Source organism: Tachypleus tridentatus, chromosome 13 (assembly GCF_004210375.1).
Source record: "Tachypleus tridentatus isolate NWPU-2018 chromosome 13, ASM421037v1, whole genome shotgun sequence".
Lineage (NCBI taxonomy): Eukaryota > Metazoa > Arthropoda > Merostomata > Xiphosura > Limulidae > Tachypleus > Tachypleus tridentatus.
The window spans coordinates 47,146,122-47,166,907 of NC_134837.1; the positions used below are offsets into that span (position 1 = coordinate 47,146,122).

General features: G+C 31.1%; 1 protein-coding gene across 1 annotated transcript in view; it reads left to right on the plus strand.

The window, feature by feature from the left end:
- The first annotated feature begins 7,232 nt into the window (after positions 1-7,232).
- The window catches only part of LOC143238036 (nephrin-like), a 154,318-nt gene continuing 140,764 nt past the window's right edge, over positions 7,233-20,786 (plus strand). Inside the window, exon 1 of the mRNA XM_076477934.1 lies at positions 7,233-7,727. Within this exon, the coding sequence (XP_076334049.1) occupies positions 7,682-7,727 (46 nt within the window). The 5' untranslated portion in view covers positions 7,233-7,681. The remainder of the gene's footprint in view (positions 7,728-20,786) is intronic.

Here is a 20,786-nt window from a genome sequence, read left to right on the forward strand (position 1 = left end):
GTTTGGACTAGGCGATAGTATAATCAGAAGCAATTTGTTTTAGAACAATATTTTTAATATAGTGCGGATTACTATTAACTGGTTATGGAAACAATATCAGAACTAAATCTATACACGTAGTAATAAGCATAGCTATTTAAATATAATATCCAAAACGCATTACTTATGGTAATTACGCCATGTTATTTATAGGAATTAGAGTGCATTTATTCATGCGTTTGTCCTCGCTTTAACAATATTTTCAGAGATACCAAATTCATCGAAAACATGACCGGTTAATAGTGGGGACAAATAAAATATATTTTACTCTAGTGCCATAATTTCTATACTATGCTTGAAACATAGTTAGGTAAGTTACTTTTGCTTTAATTCAGGTGACGAATTATGTTTAACAGTGTAATATATTTTGCCATAAGTCGCGATTAAATGTTTAATTCAAATATCAAGAATAAGAATGCAGTCCGCCATATGAAGTCTTCCGAAGTGTTAATATCGTCGTATTAACAATCTATAGTCAGGTTTCGAATAAGATGCTGTGATAATACCATAAATCAGTTCTGAACAAAAGCCTTGATGACTTTCTAATAACCAGAAAAGGAAGTACAATTCACAAAAATATAAAAAAATCAGTAATAAATCACAAATTTTCTCTACGCGTCAGTTGTAATATAAAAAATTAGAATCTCTTGTAAATTATACTACTAATATTTCAAATATATCTTTTTTATTGATTTATAGTATCATAAATGTTACATTCTACGAAAGAAAAGCAAGAAATGTTTAAAAAAGCTCTTTTTAATGTGTAAAAACAAGAAAGTTTTACAGTTATATTACAAAATAATTTATTATGTTTTTTGTTTGTTTTATTAACAGCAGTGCCCAAACAATGTTTCGGAATTATTTAAATATGATGCATTTATCTGACGACCGGCCTATTGATATATATCTTAATTAATAGTGTTATCCTTTTTATTTTCAAATTATCACACACTATGGTTTCAAACATTTATATATATACATATATATTCATTTTTTAGAGTATTACTTTAGAACAGTAATAATTTGTAGACTTACAGCGCTACAATCGTGAGTTCGATTCCTTGCTGTAGACAGATCAACAAACATTCTGAAATGTTAACATATATTTTGCTGTAGTGTATATTTATACATTATTTTATAAGCGACTCAATTCAGCACTAAGCTTACGGACTTAAACGTTAAAATTCGGGGTTGGGTTGTGTAGCTTCGCACTAAAATAAAAATGAAACTAAGTGACGAGTTCATATAAAGTAATAATATAGTGATACAGTATATATGTATTTAAAAGTGATATAGTTGTGAAAATTTATTAATGAAATATCATCCCTAGTGCGATAGGTTTGTTCCATTTCTCGATACTCAAGAAATATTTTACAAGGTATAACATAGATTAATAACGGCCTAGCTAAGGTTTTCTGGACCGCTAATGTTTCAGTCCTTATCTACAATCGATTTTCGATTATCAGTGCTCAGTAATTATTAGAAATCCTAGAAAGAAAAACCAGGTACTGCATAAAAACAGTTCAGCCTAGATTATAGTAAGTTATATATGCATATATCATTACTATAAATTATATCACAAAAACGTTACAGCATACCAACTAAAGCTAAAGTAACTGTGATAATGTCAGTCTCCCTTCAGTTCATTGTTGTGAAAACAGGTCATTTGATGATTAATTGTGTAACCTCGTATACAAATGATTTTTCGGCTTATAATGTACGTAATGTTATCACGAAAGACTGCCTTTGAGGTAAAAACAAAGTTCAAGGTCCTTCAAATTCTTCAGGAATCGTAAGTAGTCCTAGAAAAAATGCGTTTTCTCATATAAATAGCTAACAAATTAATAAAAATTGAATATCCAATCACAACAGGCTATTGCGATGCTAGATATGTCTTAGAATGTCTTCAAAGAATGTAGAACTGCTTCTGACACATACCTTGAGAAGGCAGATCAGTAATCAAAACACAATCAAACGGCCGATTTCTGTTGATTTTGTATATTGTAGGTATCTTTTATAAGACATTTAGACATTGTTTCAGAAAGCATAAAGTTAGAAATGAAGTTCTAAAACAGTCTTTATTTTAGACACGCATTAAGATGTGTAATACTCATAGTTCGACTACATTAGTTCAAAGAATCATGTAAAATAATACGTTTTTCAAATATATCCAGCTGACGCTTGTACTGTACTAAAGAAGGAATCTGAAACCAGTTCTAATCCCATGTTCACAAAGGAAAGCGACAATCTTAGTGACGATAGACGAATAGTGTGAAGTAAGCATTGATAATTTCCTATTTTATTATAAATTTTATGAACTAGAATATTCTTAGCGTTACCGAAAATACTAAATGTATTACTGGAACAATACTAGCAGGTAGTTTTAAAGATACGACTCAATTATCATACTAATTTGTATAGCAATATTTTATAAATAACTTGATTGTATAAAAAGATAAAGAAGTATAGCTTATGAAACAAATGTTTTACGTTTAACAAAGACAAGTACACCGTGTTAATAATAATTGTTCTTGTATAAAAAGTTGTTAAATAATTTTTTTTTACAGAATTAACATTTATTTGTTTAAGAAAAATAGTAAAGGGCTAGTGTTCGTACACTGAGCGAAAAATATAAAGGACCATAGCCTATGCAACGCAAACGCTTGGAATCTGTAATAGTCCATGCAGCAAACAATTGGTTTTCATAAGGCTTGTAACTAAAGCTATATTACATTCTTAAAAAGGTTAATATATATATATTATAAATATTATATAGTGTTTAATAAGAGTACTACTTTGCATTTCTAGCTTAGAATATAGATTTAGAAGTAACGCCACCTTTCTACATTGGCAAAACCTCACGATAATATTGTAGTAGTACTTTTATGAAATGCATCAGGTTACTTTATTTTACAAAACTATCTTTAGAAACCCCATTGATTCTTTAACATTAAGGTACTTTCCATATTGTTATATATGATCCAATATGATTCTATAAGAAATCCCAATGGTATGGAAATCAATAACAACCTTGAAATATTGTTTTGACTATTGGAAAGAACAACTCAGTACAAACAAGCCAAGATTCAAGATTAAATCATTAAATCTACAGGGTTTAAACGTGTACAATAACACAATAAAACAGAAATTAGTCATGTTTGATAACAAAAGGTAAATTAAGTATATTAATACTAAATTTTCAACATGCATCTTACCTAACATTATCTCAATTACATTTTACTGAGTTCTTACATGATAACATGGAAATAAATGCTGCTATTTCCATTTTGTTCTCAAGAGGAAATGGTGAATTATCGCTGTTTAAACACTAAGTGTTACTTACATTGTATAGATCATGGTTTTATTTTAAATTATTTTTTATAATTCGTTTTTGTTTGTTTGTTTGTTTGCTATTAAGCACAATCTACAAAAAAGATCTCTGTACTCTGCCCACCACAAGTGTCGAAACCTGATTTCTAATGTTATAAGTCCATATATATACCACTATGTCACTGGAAGGAGCTTTTTTTTTATTTTAAAGTGTTGACGATGTTTGTTTGACAGCAAAAATTGCAATCACATGACTTACATGGAAATGTTCACAAGTTTAAATAAAATAATTAAAGAAAAACATTCATGTCTACTTTTGTTTTGCGATATTCGAATAATGATATTGTTTACCAAAGCAAGTTGATTTATATAAGAGTTTGTAATGATAAGAACTATCAGTATTTTACTTAAGGAAATTTTATAATGATATATTGCGTTAATGAATAACAATACGAGTATAACATTAATACGATTATATATATGACTTATGGAATATCAAATAATATTTCGAAGGTTTCAATTTTCTTCTCAAAAGAAAATCGTAATCTATGAGCATGCAGTTTATTAGTGGACGATACTAAATTTCCTTAATGCCTACAGTTTAATTACTAATACATTCCAATTGTTGTTTAATGTTCTGTTTAATTATAGAATATTATGGGCCGATTTATGGCAGCACTTTGTTACGATCGCTTTATTTCACTTCGCTGTAGATCAGACTATTCTCACACTTCGCTTTCCCTTCCACTTTATTAAAAGTAGACTTATTGCTATCAGGAATTGACTCATATAAAAGTTTAACACGACAACTATCTGTTTATTTCTTTATCAAAAAAGAAATACAAATATTAGGTTTTCTTTATCACCGACATTATTTTACTTTCTTCATGTCGTTTCTCAGTTTATCTATGCGCTCTCACATCTCCCAGTTTTCCTGTTCTCACAGTCACAATAAATTCTTACTCCGAACTTTATAACGTAGACACCAGCATTTATTATATCAATATAATGAGCAAAATGGATAAAAGATTCATATATTTTCTGTAAAGAATTATCGTTTTCTATTTATTTCATTTGATTTGGAGCACGTTACTTTCACAAATAAGGTATTATGTATTAACAAATTTTACCAGATAAAAGAGTGAACTTTAAGCTCCATACTGGAAAGGATGAAATCAAGCTTTAGACATTTATGAAGCAATAGGTTCACATCCACCTAACTGAATATTTTCTTACCTAGTAATTATACTTGCATTATTGCTTATAGTTGGTAAGTTGTAAAAACAAATTTATCTATTTTCCGAAATTAATTATCTAGTGAGTATTAATAAAATGTTATAATAAATAAAATAACTTATTAAATTAACGCTAGAAACCAGGTTTCGATATCCGTGATGAGCAGAGCACAGATAGCCCATTGTGTACCTTTGGGCTTACCTTCAAATAACAACAAATAACTCAATCAGCAACCAAACTAATGTATGAGTTTATGAAGTCAGTTCTAGAGAACAAATAGACCAGCAGTTTTGTTTATTGCTAAAAATTTAGCTATACAATAGGCTATCTGTGATGTACCCACCTCATGAATCGAAATCAGATCTTTAGAGTTATAAGTCTTAAGGGTTGCCGTTGAGGAACTATCAGGTCTGATAAGAAATAATCAATGTTATAAATCTGGAAACAAGAAAATTGAAACCCATTGTAATTAGATTTTATTAGCTCATTAATTGAGATCTTGCTGTTAATGAAATGTCCATTCATAATTATCCCAACAGTAGTAGTATACCATAATACTGATCTAATAGGATAATCATAAACCACAAAGAAATCAAAATTTACAAAATCCTACAGAGTATAAACATTAATCACATTATTTTGCTTTGGAACTTTTCATCGTTATCTCTACGAAAAAGGCCTGGCATGGCCGAGCGCGGTAAGGCATGCGCTCGGAATCTGAGGGTCGCGGGTTCGCATCCGAGTCGCGCTAAACATGCTCGCCCTCCCAGCCGTGGGGGCGTTATAATGTGACGGTCAATCCCACTTTTCGTTGGTAAAAGAGTAGCCCAAGAGTTGGCGGTGGGTGGTGATGACTAGCTGCCTTCCCTCTAGTCTTACACTACTAAATTAGGGACGGCTAGCACAGATAGCCCTCGAGTAGCTTTGTGCGAATTTCAAAACAAACAAACAAACTCTACGAAAACTTATGCTTGCGTGTTTTCTCTCCACATTTGAGTAGGAATAAGTATCGGTCTTATCACCTATTTATTTAGTTTTTTTTATTCCATTTTAAAAGTTTTAAATTAAGCCTCATGTATCATTATATTAAAAATATTATGAAGTTTCGTGTTTACTTATAATCATATAAAGTAACAGTGATTATACGAACGGAGTATTGAGGGAAGAATATTTACTTGTCTATTACATAAACTATTTATTTAATAAAATTCGAAAGTATGCGTTCCGCATTTTCTAATCATACCCGATCAAAACTCTTAATCAAGCAGCTGTGTATAATAAAATTATTTCATTACCTTTAGACATAGAGCGTTGATTGTTTCCTGCGGTTTGATGTACTTATCGATTTTTCTCTTCTCTAGAACGTGTTATCCTGCACCACAGTGTTTAAACAGTAAAGGCCTGACAAGTCAGGAAATTAATTCATATCCAGATAGATTACTCCATATCATTATGTTTCTTTTTCCTTGTTTTAATTTACCATTTTACCAGTAAGGTTTCATTCAATGAATTAGTGATAACACAAGCGTATAAATCCTAATTAAAACTGACGCTTTGTGAGATAAATACATTTATTTGCATTAGTTCATAAAAAATGTACAAACCACAATATGGATTTTGTATAGAAAATTTCATATATATGTCTCCGCTTCAATTGTCCATACAAAACATATCATGGCGTTCCAAGTAATTGTGTAATGAGCTTTCTGACATACCTCACTCGTGTATAAAGAAACAAAGAGGGATGTTACTGGGCCAAACGGTGTATAATGGTCACTGTGACTGTCTATGAATGACTTTTCGAATCAACCACTCATATTTTGCTATTGAAAAAAAAATCGCCCTCCGCAGTTTATGTGCATAGGTGTATTAAAAGAGTGACGGTCACATCTCACTATCCAGTCAGTCAGAAGCTACCCAAGAGTTGGTGGTAGACGCTGTTGCCTTCCCTCTAGTCTATCTGCTCCAAATTATGGACAACTCTTCAGTAACTTGCACTATCATCCGATAAATGTTTCATTGTATGTTTCATAGATGTGCTCTTTACTGATTGAAACCCAGTACTCAATTTTTAATGAGTTAAATTGAGTATGAATGTAATTGAGACTGAAACGTTCTATATATTTTTCAAAGTAAATTAACAATTCTAAAGCAATTTTACAGTATTTATACAAATAAGACATGTGATGCCAATATAAATAGAAAAATCACACATACTTATATATGTTTGTACATGAAACATTGGAGGCATATAACAAGTGGTTTTTAAGTAGTTTCACAAGTAAAAAAACAACTCCAAATTCAAAGAAATTGAAAAAAAAAACACTCGAATATTAAAGAAATTTTACCGTTTTATTTAAGAGGTATAGAAAAGTAGGTGAAAATGCACGAACTTTAAGTGTTTATTATAACGTTTCTTATAATTCGTATTTATTGTCCAATGTTTTAGCGATTATTCTTTTTATAATATCAACCAGCGTCCTGACTAATGCTGTCGTGTTCGAACTAACATATAATCTCGACGCTTCCGGAATGTAGAAAATATGTACTTCACGCGCACGCGATCTGCTTGTGCGCCGGCTAGCGGTGCACTACACGTGATCGATGGGTTGCAGCCCAATAACCGTGGTGGTGGAAGCAGTTACTTGGGCAGTGTAGGTAAGCCTAGCTAGTAAACATAGGCGTTACATTTCGCTTCATAGCCTTTCTGCTGGTACAGTGATGTGAATGCGCTCAAACTGCAACGTAACTAAATGACCAAACCGTTCGTTCTCAAAGTTTGCATGAAGTATTTACTCAGAAATAAGAACCAAGCGAATTGTGGATCCCATGCTCATCGACTGTGAGTCTTTGCATCAATTCTGTTATTTTTGGTATTTGGTAGAGATTACTCGAAAAGCAACGAACTTTGCAGGAAGAGAGAGTGTCACGGACACTGTGCCCTACATAATGTTTCGCTCTTTAACATAAACCACAGTATTCGGTAATTCAGCACAAACTGTATCTATCAAAAGAAATCGGATCTTTATTAAGTAAAAAAGGACAATCAACTGTTCATTTGGGTCGAATAATCGAGATGCCAACGATGACGCTGTTGCTTCTGTTCGCATCATGTTTACATGGTATGTTTGAATCTCTATAAAACAGTTTATTTTTGTCATTTTAGAACATCATATATTAACATGAAGTTACCATAAACACCAAACGTCAGTCATTTCGACCATTTGCTCGTTATTTCTTTCAAAACAATATAACTATATATCTCTTGTAAGTTTTGCAACTATTTCGTTTTGTTTTTGGAATTTACTTAGGGGTTGATTAAAAATTGCATCTGTGTGCATCTCAATTAGAATATGATATAAAATCATAACTTCTACATCTTTACTTTTCGTCAGGATAATTCTCTAGCTTCAATAATCACTTGAAATGTTGATGGCCATACACACGCATAAATATATTTTCAACAAAATGTGTATTATGGGTAAGATAACTTGACACCGATAGCACAATATTGATATACTTTACTATATTACAATTTAAATATATTTCTAGATTATTTTTGTTACCATTTTCCGTGGAATTAAGAGCTTTGTTTTCTGAATAATATATATAAGTTTAAGTGGCGGAATCTATAGATTTGTGAGATTTTTATAACAACTGTATAATAAGTATGCACTCTGCCTTAGTATATGAAGATCCTTTCATATATATATATATATATACAGTACGTAATTTCCTAATTATAAAATTCTAAAACGTAAAACTAACTAAAAAAAACAGACAAATGACACACAAAGCAATGTGCCGCGCACATTTCGATGGTTTGTGTTCCTAAACTTAGAGTTCGCGGGTTTGCGGTTTGCACAACAAAATGCTTTCTACACATAGGCGTGTTATGAGAGTGACAGTCACATCCGTCTATTCGGTCACAGAGCCCTGGGATCAGCTGCTTTATAGATTCTATCCCTCTAGTGTATCAGTTCAAAATTAGCTTATACAGCTTAAGTAATAATTCTGGAACAAACTAACAAACATAAGATAATAACTTTAAATCTCATTACTTAATTCCTCTAGTGCATATTGGTGTATATAAGGCGTATTAATATTCGAAATAAATAGTCTTATAACTCAACGATGTTGTTTTCATTTAACTAAACATTCAATGTTTTATACTCTCGGTTTCGGTTTGTGTTTGGGTTAACGATCCTGAAGAAGAAGTAAAGCGAAACGTTGAGTGTTTAATTAAATAACAACGACATTTTGGTATTATAAGGTTGTTTGCTACTAATAATAATTTTTAAAGAAAGGTAAGCTGAAATTAACTTCAACTATTTAGACTCTCTCTACCACTCTCCTTCCTTTACAGCATTAAAATCAACATTCAATTAAGATTAATACCGTGATATTGACAATATGTCATTAGATAAATTATGAGTTTCACGGGATATGATTTCTCGAAAAAATATGTATCCCTTCAATTTCTAGTGGAAAATATTAATAAGTACTTGAAAGAATATAAACGACAACAGTTAAAAGCTAGCAAGAGTAAAAACTCATTAAAAGTTCCGTATCATCCATAAGCCTATAAACTGAGAGGTGTGGTACATGAAGCGACAAAAAGGAACACTGTGAACTTTGAATTAGTCTAGAAAAATAAGTTCCGCACTATTAAAATCAAGCAAATATTTACATATTTTTATTTCTAGTTTTATCTATTTTAGTATCTCAAATTTGTACAGTTTGTTTCTTTAATTTCATATATATAATTATTTAGCTGCATAAGGTGAGAAGATTACATCGGTATCGAAGTCAAAAATACGAAATATTCAACAACAGAAAATGAAGATATTTTGATAATAAATTGTATTTACTGCCTAGTAATATCGTGTTCTATGAGAGTTTTTGGAGAGAACAAATAAGTTATTTAATTCGTAACAGAATGGAAAGTTTAAGTAAAGATCGGGGCTATAATTCTACAGTTTAACGATCAAGTTTTTGATTAATAATCTATAAAAAAATTTAAGAGAAACAAATTACCAACCGATAACTAAAGTCTGTAATATCTAATATGTTTGAGAATACAATACAGATTAATGGAAAGTTTATTTTCCACTAATATCTTTATTCCACGTACATTTATTTAATTAGATAATTTTTATGGTAAAGCTCTACATTTCTTATAACAATGAATATTATTGAGTAAATAAAGTTCATTTAATTGTGTATATTCAAATGTTGAGCCCGAATAACTGTTTGTTTGTTATTGGATATTCGTCTCTAGTTCTGAACAGATAGATTAGAGAAAAGAAAGTTAACCAACAGCACCAGCGAACAGTTTTTGGACTACTTTTGTCTGACCTAATAGAGTGATTGAGCGTTACATCTATAACGCAGTCACACCCCCAAAATACCAAATACTGATTTTTTCTGGGGGGGGGAGAACAGTAGCCGATTGCTAAAGATGAAATCGCAGATTCAAAGTCCGTCACCCTAACACCTGGGCCACTTCTTTTCCTAATGTAAAGCAACCTACTGAACGAACATATACGTATGTATAAGTTTGCAGTATATACTAAATCTCAATTTATGTTATTCACACTCCTGTGCACAAAATAACCCTGTATTAATTTTGTTCGAAATTTGTTTTAACTCTCACCTGCATTGACGCAACTCGAAGTGACGTAAACATATTTTTGAAACTAATTATTTTACATTATTTTAGAAATAATTATTCCTTAAAATGATATATATATATATATATATATATCTTCCTTTTATATATATTGTATCACCTAAATGTTGCGATATTCACCACACATTTAAGGTATTTCACAATATTTTGTTCTGAAGCAATGAAATTCAGCTTTGAAATAGACAACTATCACCTGAGATGTATTTACGAAAGAGGATAGTTAACGTTACAAGGTTGTTTTTTTCTTGAATGATATTTTTCAAGCATCCAATTGACGAATTGTATTATTACTGAATATATCTGTATATGCAGTGATGTATGTGAATTATTATTGTAAGAAGATATTACTTACTGATAACCGTCCTCTTCTATGACTTTTTTATGTACACAACACCGCTCAAAGTTCAAATATCAATAACTTAAGTCCTTTGCACAAAATACTAGATAAAGCTGACTTTAGTTTAATATTGTCCGTCACTCGAGTCAATTTGACACGAGTTAGTTAATTTTACAATTTGTGTGTGTGTGTGTGTGTTCTCAGAGCTATAGATATACTGTCAATATCGGACTGCAAAATATCCAAATCCCATGCGAATTAGTACTCTTATCGAATGGTTTAATCCTAACAAATCGTTTTCTAAAGCCTTAAAAAACAGAATTTGCTTTCAGAAGACTTACGTGTGTGACTTTAATAGTGGTAAATATATTCGTTATCACATCAAAAACTATGAATCCTAGTTTTTTTACACATGATAATTAACATATCACGCATTTTTGTATGTATGTATATCGGTTTTTAAAACGAGAAAAATTCATGAAAGAAACACTAAATGAGCACTGCGGGTAGAAAACAGAAGACGATGTTAGAGGCTCGGATCCACTATATGCCTATTTTAGGGCGGCGCTAATTACTCTCGCGTAATTACCTAATGAAGAAAAAGAAATTAAGTTAATTCCAAAGAGCTAGCAAAGTTGTTATTTTTCGACTACGTTGGCAGTTTTATGCAAAGAATTAGTGGCAAGAATAGCCTAGAAGAGGTAAAGTACTTGATTACAGGCAGTATTCAAAAGCTTCATGCATCTGCTGGAAGACAAGATATATTTACATACTAATTAACACTACTTTTTTATTTTAAAAGCAACAGTAAAACATATTTCCTCACAGACAACAAAGTAAGTTTGTTCTCTTTTAATGTAGTAAATAAATCTTACAAACTTGAATTTTATTGGTTGGTGTAATTAAAGTTGGCTTTTCGATTCTTTTCCTCGGAATTTACGATCAATATGAATTATGTATCGAGTTAAATGTGCAACGGAACTTTCGTAGATATCGAATGTTACTATTCTGATGATAAAAAAATGCTATTTTGTCATTGATTTGAAAACGTTTTGAATGAAATATTAAAAAACTAGTAAACAAGTTTTCAATAGGTTTTGTCACATTATTATTTTAATAGGTATATATTGTTTTGCTGATATATTTTGCAGTACAATAACATATATGGTGTTACATGTGCAGTGATCAAAAATATTTCACCCACATTTATTACATTGTTATCTTTGTCAAGAATTAAAATATATCTTAATCTCAAATGTGATAATAATAGTAAAAGAAAGAAAAACTGATTTCAATAAATAGACAGTTTATTATCCTTACAAGTTTAACATGTTTTATTTTAAAGGAGTATTTAACTAACATAATAAGTTTCTAAAACTATTTGTATATGACTCATAAATTAAAATAAAACCACACCGATATAACAGCTTGACAATTCCATGAAAATGACAATAAAATAAAGACGCAACAATGTTAACAACCTGTGACAGCCTTGTGGTTTATCGTCATCCAGTTACTTTTATATTAATTAATTTCGTGACAGGATACGCATAGTCATAGTTTAATAGTCAATTAAGTTGTTTGTGTGTAACTGCACCTGAGACATATATCATTGGATATTATAAATTCCATAGATATCTAATTTCTTTATTATTATAGGAATTTATCTAATTCTCGGATTATTACAAGGAAAATTTAAACATTTTGTATGATATAATCCAAGTAATAATCCAAGTAATTCAATAATCACACCATCCAAACTTTACTGCATTGCCTCAAAAGAAAGAAATTTGGTTTTATTCTCATGTATTTAAAACTTTAATATTATACACAACACTTTTTTTTTATTGTTGTTAAACGCAAAGCTTCACGATAGGCTAAATGGTTCCTGCTCACCACGAGTATAGATACCCGTTTTTGACGTTATAATCCCGCTGACTCATTGATGCGCCATTGAAGGGACTTTTACATTATCATTAAACTCACATCTGTCATAATAAGTTATCATGCCCTTTTCCATAACTTATACTGTTTTAAAGTCACATATGTTTCAGAACTGGAAAAACATTCAATTATCAATGTAACATAGGTTATAAGGCACTAAAATTGTTACTTGTTATGAATATAAGATAATTAATTCTTAAAATATTTTGCTCGAATAATATTGGGATTTGTAAGTACCTGTCCTTTTTTTTAGAAACAAATGCAATGTAATTAATAGACGGTTTGTGGGTGAAAATATGTATTAAGATTTTAGCATGAGATTCTGTTTGGTTTGAATTTCGCGCAAAGCTACACGAGAGCTGTCAGCGGTAGCCGTTCCTAATTTAGCAGGAAATAGAGCTAGTCATCACCACCCACCGCCAACTTTTGGAATACTCTTTTAACAACCAACAGTATTGTTGGATTGACCATCAAATTATAACGCTCCCACCGCTGAAAGGGTAAACATATTTGGAGTGAGAGTGAATCGAACCCGCGACCCCTTACCTTGTCAGTCGAGCGTCCTGACTACCTGGCCACATTACATTTATATAGATATGTTATTATTTCCATAGCATTATAAACATTTGATCAGTGAATATATATATATATATACGTGGCGTATGTATTTATTACTAACATTTATTTCCGTAACAAAAATTTAAACTTTAAAAAGGGCGCTATATGTGTGTTTCTTTGTTTTATTTAAACAAGTAAACTGTCATAATATTAATATGTTTTAGTCATCACAAGTCACATATTAATTATTTAATTGCTTTTAATAAATATAAATATTGTTTATAAATGAATTTAAGCTCGCACATTGTTCACGATATATTAGGTTTTTGATCTACTAAATGTAAAAAAAAACTATTTTCTTATATTAATGATGTAATACTAGAAAGTTGATGATTATTATTTGTACTCCCACAAGAATTAGAGATATGTAAATATAAGAAACTAAAAAATTCTGTCTAAGAGGCCAGACGTACTTCCAAATGGAAAGCGGTTATAAGGGTAGGTTCTCATATTCACGTGACTCTATCTCCGTTGTGAGTTCGTTATAACTAAACTAACTGACCTAACTAATAATCGAAACTTTCGATTCTTATATTTGTTACCTATATTTATAGTCTTGTTTTATTTTTTATCTTTTAAACTTGAATACAAGGTTTATTTTATTCCTTAAAAAACGTGCACATCACGTGCAGAATTGAATTTCACACTACTGTTTAAAAATGTTCTACTAAATAACAGAATTGGGGTACCTGGTCTGCATTTGTTGTTGTTGTTTGTTTATTTGTTCATTGAATATTGCATAAAGCTACTCCATAGCTAGTTGCCTTATATTCTGATGTGAAAGAATAGAGGGGGCTGCTCAAAAAAATTAATGAGATTTGACCGTCACTCTTATAACGCATCTATAGCTCCGAAATGCAGAATACTATTTTTATTTTTGCTGTAGTGGGGAGTGAACCGAAGATTCACAGTCCGGCATCTAACCAATGGGCAATAAAATATTATCTTTATAAACTTTTCAATGATAGATGTTGAAAATATTGTCATACATCCGTTTATTATTATTGGCATAAATGTGTATGTACACATTCTTTTACTGTAATGATTCTGAATCGTCAGTCAAAACAAAACCCTGGATAAACACGTACACTAATGATATTGTAATTGAAGCTAAAATAATAGTTAATTTTTTATTTCGGTACGTTCTCTACACAGGATACAATGATCGTTATTATTTGGATCTTAAAAAGAACTGGACACACGAGTAAATATAAAACCAGAAATAGGAAGCAAGCAAGTTTCATACGCCTCCAAACTAAAGGATGAGATGTTTGAACTTTAATTAATTGAGGAATAAGCTAATTTATTAAAAAATATATAATCCGGATATCTCAGAAATACTAACACTTTAGCTGAAAAATCGATCATTGAAGTATTCGTGTTATAACAATTTGAGTTCTGGACATCTAGTATGAAAATTTAGGGTACAAAATAAACTCGAATATTACCAATGTTTTTAGTAATAACCTTTTCGTCTCCATTTCATTTACTGAGGGCAGAATGTTTACCAAGACACTTGCATGTGCAATTTAGCAAAATTATGGCTTTTAAAACTCAAAGAGAGTTCATCTCAGTGCATAGTAAAAATGAAAAAAAATAATAATGAATGTTTTGAACTATAATCAGGCGATTCTCATTGCATTTGAATTTGTTTGTTGGTATGTATATATATATATATATATATATCTATCTTGAAAACCAATAAACCTATTTACGTGAGATTTGTACTGAGAATAAAGTGTTCACATAGGGTAACCTTTACAAATCTAGTCTGGCTCCGGATCCAGATCTGGATTCTGAATAGCTCTGAAATATTTTTATAATTGCAATACATATAATTTTTCTCCGTTTATTGATAATAACCGTGTAAATCGTGTTCGAATTATGGCTGAATTCCGAGTGTACATTGAAACCAAACATTTGATTGCTCTTGTTTCATCAGTTTTAAAATGTACCTCACCAGTCGTTAAGCTTAAAATTATTGCAGTCCTTATAGACTGGCACACAATTTATTTGATTTCGAATAAGATTAATAGATAAGGTGGTTACCTCAATATTTGAAGTTCAAATGAATTTGTACATGATTGTCATGAAGGAGTGGACTAACATAACACTTTCATGTCCTACGTTTAAGCTTAAAAAAGAGATTTTAAACTACAAGTATGCAGTACTGTGTTAACCTAAACTAAACTAGCTGTGCTGGATATTCCATGATAAGAGTGTCTCTATATTTTCAATGGTTGTTTGGGCCTTGTGTTACGTTATATACGTGCTTAAGTTGTCATTTCTTGTATGAGTAGACCTGAAAGGTTATGATATTCGAGTCGTGTGGATTACAGGATTGAAATCTATGGTTAACAGACTTGCTTTTTCATCCATAGAGGCGTTATCATTTAACTCTCAACTCCTTCAATCGCTGATAAATAACAGACCAAGAGAAATTGTCGTGTAGGGGTGTTTAACTAGCTATCTTCCCTCTAGATTATTATTTCAAAACTAGAGACGCCTAGCTCAAATAACCTTCGAGTAATGAAGATTGAGTGAAAAATTCAACAAACAATTCTCATGAGTTACAGCATCTGTATGACTCCTTTATATGTTTAATATCAGTAATTCAATAGAGTGTCATCATTTGTATTATCTTGACGAAGAAATATGCCTTTAATTTCGTGTACTTGTAATTATCAAAGGTCAGACATAACCTATTCTGACAAACTTTACTGACTCTGATTTTGTAGAAGATGCTTAATACTTAATCTTCCACACATATATATATAAACTAACACGTTATAGAGTAGAAAAGATTGTTTGTGTTTTCTTATAGCAAAGCTACATCGGGCTATCTGTTGTATCTACCGAGGGGAATCGAGCCCCTGATTTTAGCGTTGTAAATCTGAAGACTTACACCTGTCTCAGCGGGGGACCAAGATAAAAGAAAAACTATTAGTTAGTTAAAGTTTGGTTCTACGAATTCGTGAGGTCATTTAGTGAATTACTCTAACATAGTTACTTTAAATATTCTGCAAAGGTCTTGAATAATTCTGAACATTTAATCGTATGTGCTGTAATGTTGGGCACATTGACAAGTAATTGAATACGATTACCAGTTGGCTGTGTTTATGAAAAGAGAAAAAGACTAGAGGGTCATTTGTGAAATTCTTAAAATACTTTTATTATAAATGAAAGTGTAAGTTAGGAAGAAAGAACTGTATGCTTTGATTCTAAGCATATGAAGAACTTTTATATATTTTTCCTTTGTTTCGTTTTCATATCGTAGGATATGACAGCCTAAATAAATGATCTGGGAAGTGACCTATATGTATTTAAAATTATCTTTGCAAAGCAATGCTTATGAGGAGCAATATATGTTTAATATACGTCCTCCAGTTGGGACAACGGTAAGTTTACGAATTTACGACTCTGATTGTTTGTTTTTGAATTTTGCACAAAGTTACTCGAGGGCTATCTGTGTTAGCCGTCCCTAATTTAGCAGTGTAAGACTAGAGGGAAGACAGCTATTCATCACCACCCACCGCCAACTCTTGGGCTACTCTTTTACCAATGAATAGTTGGATTGACCGTCACATTATAACGCCCCCACAGCTGAAAGGGCGAGCATGTTTGGCGCGACGGGGATGCGAACCCGCGACCCTCAGATTACGAGTCGCACAACTTAACACGCTTGGCCATGCCGGGCCCCGACTCTACAGTGAAGGGTTTACTTCCTTTGGTGGACACAACAGCTCGGCAGATGTAACTTTGTTATATATAAGCACACAGACATCTCTAGTATACAACATGAAATAATGTTTGAATGTTACTTGCTAGCTTTATTACTAGTATTAAAATTACAGGATTTATTTTTTTTGTAGAACTATATATAAATATCTGTAAATGAAACACAGAATAACAGTGAAAGAATGAAAAAAATATTTTCTTAAGTTATTCTAAATTCCTTTTCAATATATTGGATCCCAAAGTTCTATGTATTTTTTAGCCAGAAGACGATTTGTGAAATTTGATATGAAACTGCAAACTGATAAAATTTATAACGCTATAGATAACTGTTGAAGACATATTATACTGAATAAACTGGATCTAAATGCACAAACCCATAACTAAGGAAATTAATTTCGATGCTTCATAAATCTTGTATTAAGGATAAAGAATTAAGGCACACTGGAGTTGAATATTAATACTATATATAAACATATGATATACTTAAAATTTTGGTTAGGCTTGCTAACGCTCAACCACAGCCTAGAGGAGAAAACGGAAATTCCCACGTGTATAGATATCTAGTTTACCAAAGCAGACAGAGATTTTATACACTGTTACCATACAAAAAGGTGTATGAAATCATCACGGTAAAGCAGTATTTTTCTGCTTCTTTCTTTCATTTTGTTTAGAAAAAAGAAAATCATTTTCATGCCTTATGTTAAAATCAGCAACAACATGCGTCAACTAAAAGGTATAAAAAGAAGTAATATGTTTTTAAAACTTTGAGAAATAAAAACCAAAAGTAATTTTAGATACTTTTCGCTAATTTTAGAAAATCAAATATTATTCATGTTGTATATTAAATTAATTTAGGGAAATTCATAGAGCGAAAAACTAATACCTATTAGGTTCCTTTAATTTCCATTTAAATGAGCGCAATAAATGAACAGTTAACAATTTAACATGTAATTTCAGATTCGTTACGTTTTGACAGAGAAGATTTTAACATCTTTTTTGTTTTGACAAAAGTAACATGCTAATAATATTATAGAATTTGGCATATATATATTATGAAATTAAATATTTTGCTGTTGGTGTTTTATAGCATTTGATTTTAGTCATAAGAAACTATTTAATTACAAGTTATACAATATCGCTAAATGTTTCATACAATTACGAGCAGGTTTGGCAATATCGTACATAATTTTAAGAAATAAAATTATTATTTTTTACTTATATTCAGATCTCTTTGTTTAGTATTACACGTGCAAGCTCATAACCTCAAAGTTTAAGTTAGTTTGTGATTTCTGGGCATTACACGTGTTACGGTTAAACTGGAAAACATGTTTTACATTTCCTAATGATAGAGAACCTAAGAATAAAACGTATACAATAAGTACTAAATAATGTTTTATATTATAATAGAAATATATTCTTCATGTTTATCAAATGCAAAAAAAAACATAATTGATCGTGCTCGTAATATGTATGTTCATGTTTCGTAAACGACTTCAACATTTTTATTGATTTGTATTAAGCAGAAGATTGACAGAAAACCCAATTACTATACACTTTGAAAAACAATGAAGGAGTTAAGTATTGGTTGTTAAATATTAGCATATGGTAGATGTTCCAAAGTTGTATTTATAAAAATAAAATAAACTAAAAGAAAAACTCTCACAGAACATACCCACTACCTTCCAATATTTTCCACTTCTTCAACAATCAACATAAAATATAATTCAATAAATTTTCTCCCCTTAAACAATGCTGTTTGTCAAGATTCTTTTTCTATCTTAATTTCTTCTCAAGTTTTGACTGATTTTAAAAATCCCAGTTTCCTATCTTTGTAACAAAAGTGATATACTTTGAGTGTATCCCTGACCTTTGGCCCTCGGTGATATTTAACCTTTAAGCCAAAGTTTATAACATTTACATGGAAGCCTGTTGAGCTACACTGTGCACAAACACAGTCACGGATATATAAAAGCAATACCCCCAACGCCGGACAAAAATAGCAGTCTATAAAAAATTAAACAGGTTTAATATGACAATGAACGGTTGCTCGAAACGTCGTTATGTTTTTTTCTTAGATATGTATTAAGAAAAATTATTTTTGTAATGAATCACACCGCTACAATCCATAGACTACTATTTAACTAATAAAATATAAAAACAGATATGTGAAAATTTAAACAGATTTTGGAGTTAGTCTTTGTCAGGTAAGAAAGTTGATTTATGTTCTGAAGAATCGCGAAGATCGACACAAGATTTCTTTGTATTAGACTTGCTTGATGTTGGACTAATAGTAAACAAAAATTTTCCACGTGCTGAGCCTGTATTTTGCGTAAAGCGACATGTGAGATATCTACGACAGCCGTTCCTAATTTAGAAGCTGCCTCCTAATGGCACAGTGGTATAGTGATAAACTTATACCACTAGAATCTGGTTTTCGATACCTGTGTTAGGCAGAACACAGACAGCTCTTTGTGTAGCTTTGTGATTAATATCAAATAAGAACATTTAGCAGAGACCTAGTCACCTTTACCACAGTCAACTGTTGAGCTACTCTTTTATCAATGTACAGTGATTGAAATCATGGCTGAAAGAGAGAGCTTGTTTGATGAGATGGAGATTCAAACCCGAGACTTTCAGATTGTGAGTCAAGCGCCTTAATCACTAGACCGTTTATCGATTTAGCATTTTTGTTTGTAAGTTTGTTCAACTCATTCATTTCTCACAGATCTAGTATTTCTTGTTTGTAATCATACAGGTTTGTTAATTTTAAGTTTTCTTTATTTACTGAAAAAATAAATTCTGTCAAATCTGCTTCAACATAATCTAAAAACATAATTAATTAGTATTACATCAAGAAAGTTAAGATTCAATCTTAGTCCGCTTCATTACTATTTTACTCATATCTGTAAAAATTATAAGTATCTTGATGAGTGATGAGGACTTACGACACAAAATGTTCGAGGTTCTATCTCTGTAAGGAATAAGGTGCAGACAGCCCCTTCTGAAGCTTAACGCTTAAGGAAATTAATTAAAATTTTAAACCTAAATTTATTGAAGTAAATGTTTATCCTTGTTTCATGTGTATGTTGTCCACAGAACATAAATAATAAACAAGTGTTTTTTTAAGTCTTGTTAAACATTATTCTATGATGAAAGATGCTGAAGGACGTCTTTCACATTAACGTATTCTACGACACTTAACATTATTGATATGCGGATATATACAGTTTTGTCCCAAAATGTTAAGATAAAGTAAAAAATTACATTTCAGGCTACTTTCGGAGAACAGAAAAGGTAAATCACTGGTGAAACATCAAACTTTTATTAATCTTTATATTTGGTACGACAGAAACGCCGTGCAAGTGCTTTAGTTCTGCAACTAGTTAATATTTTGTGTCCCTTCTTTGGTTTAATAATTACAAAGAGCCTTTCAGGCATCGTTGCAACTTATTTAATAAAAGCGTTCTTGGAAATTTTATACCAAGTGTCTCTAATACACTCCCGTAAAATTTATTTAGAAGTAGCTTTTGATTTGTCAAGTTTTTGATCAACCAAATCCCATATCTGTTCAATTGGATTGAGATAGGAGCTATTGCATCATCTTAATGACTCCAGCAGCTTTTTTCTTAGTTAAATAGCTCTCCAGTGGCAACGCGAACTTACAATGCTAGAAACCGAGTTTCGATCTTCTTGGTGGGCAGAGCAAAAATAACTTGGTAGTACAATCTTTTACCAATAATACGTAAACCACTGGGTATACCTTGGCGGATCAGTATCTTATGGAACTTGCACTGTTCTATTATTCCATCTATTTTACAAATATCTCTTTTTGCTTCAGCAGAAAAATACCCC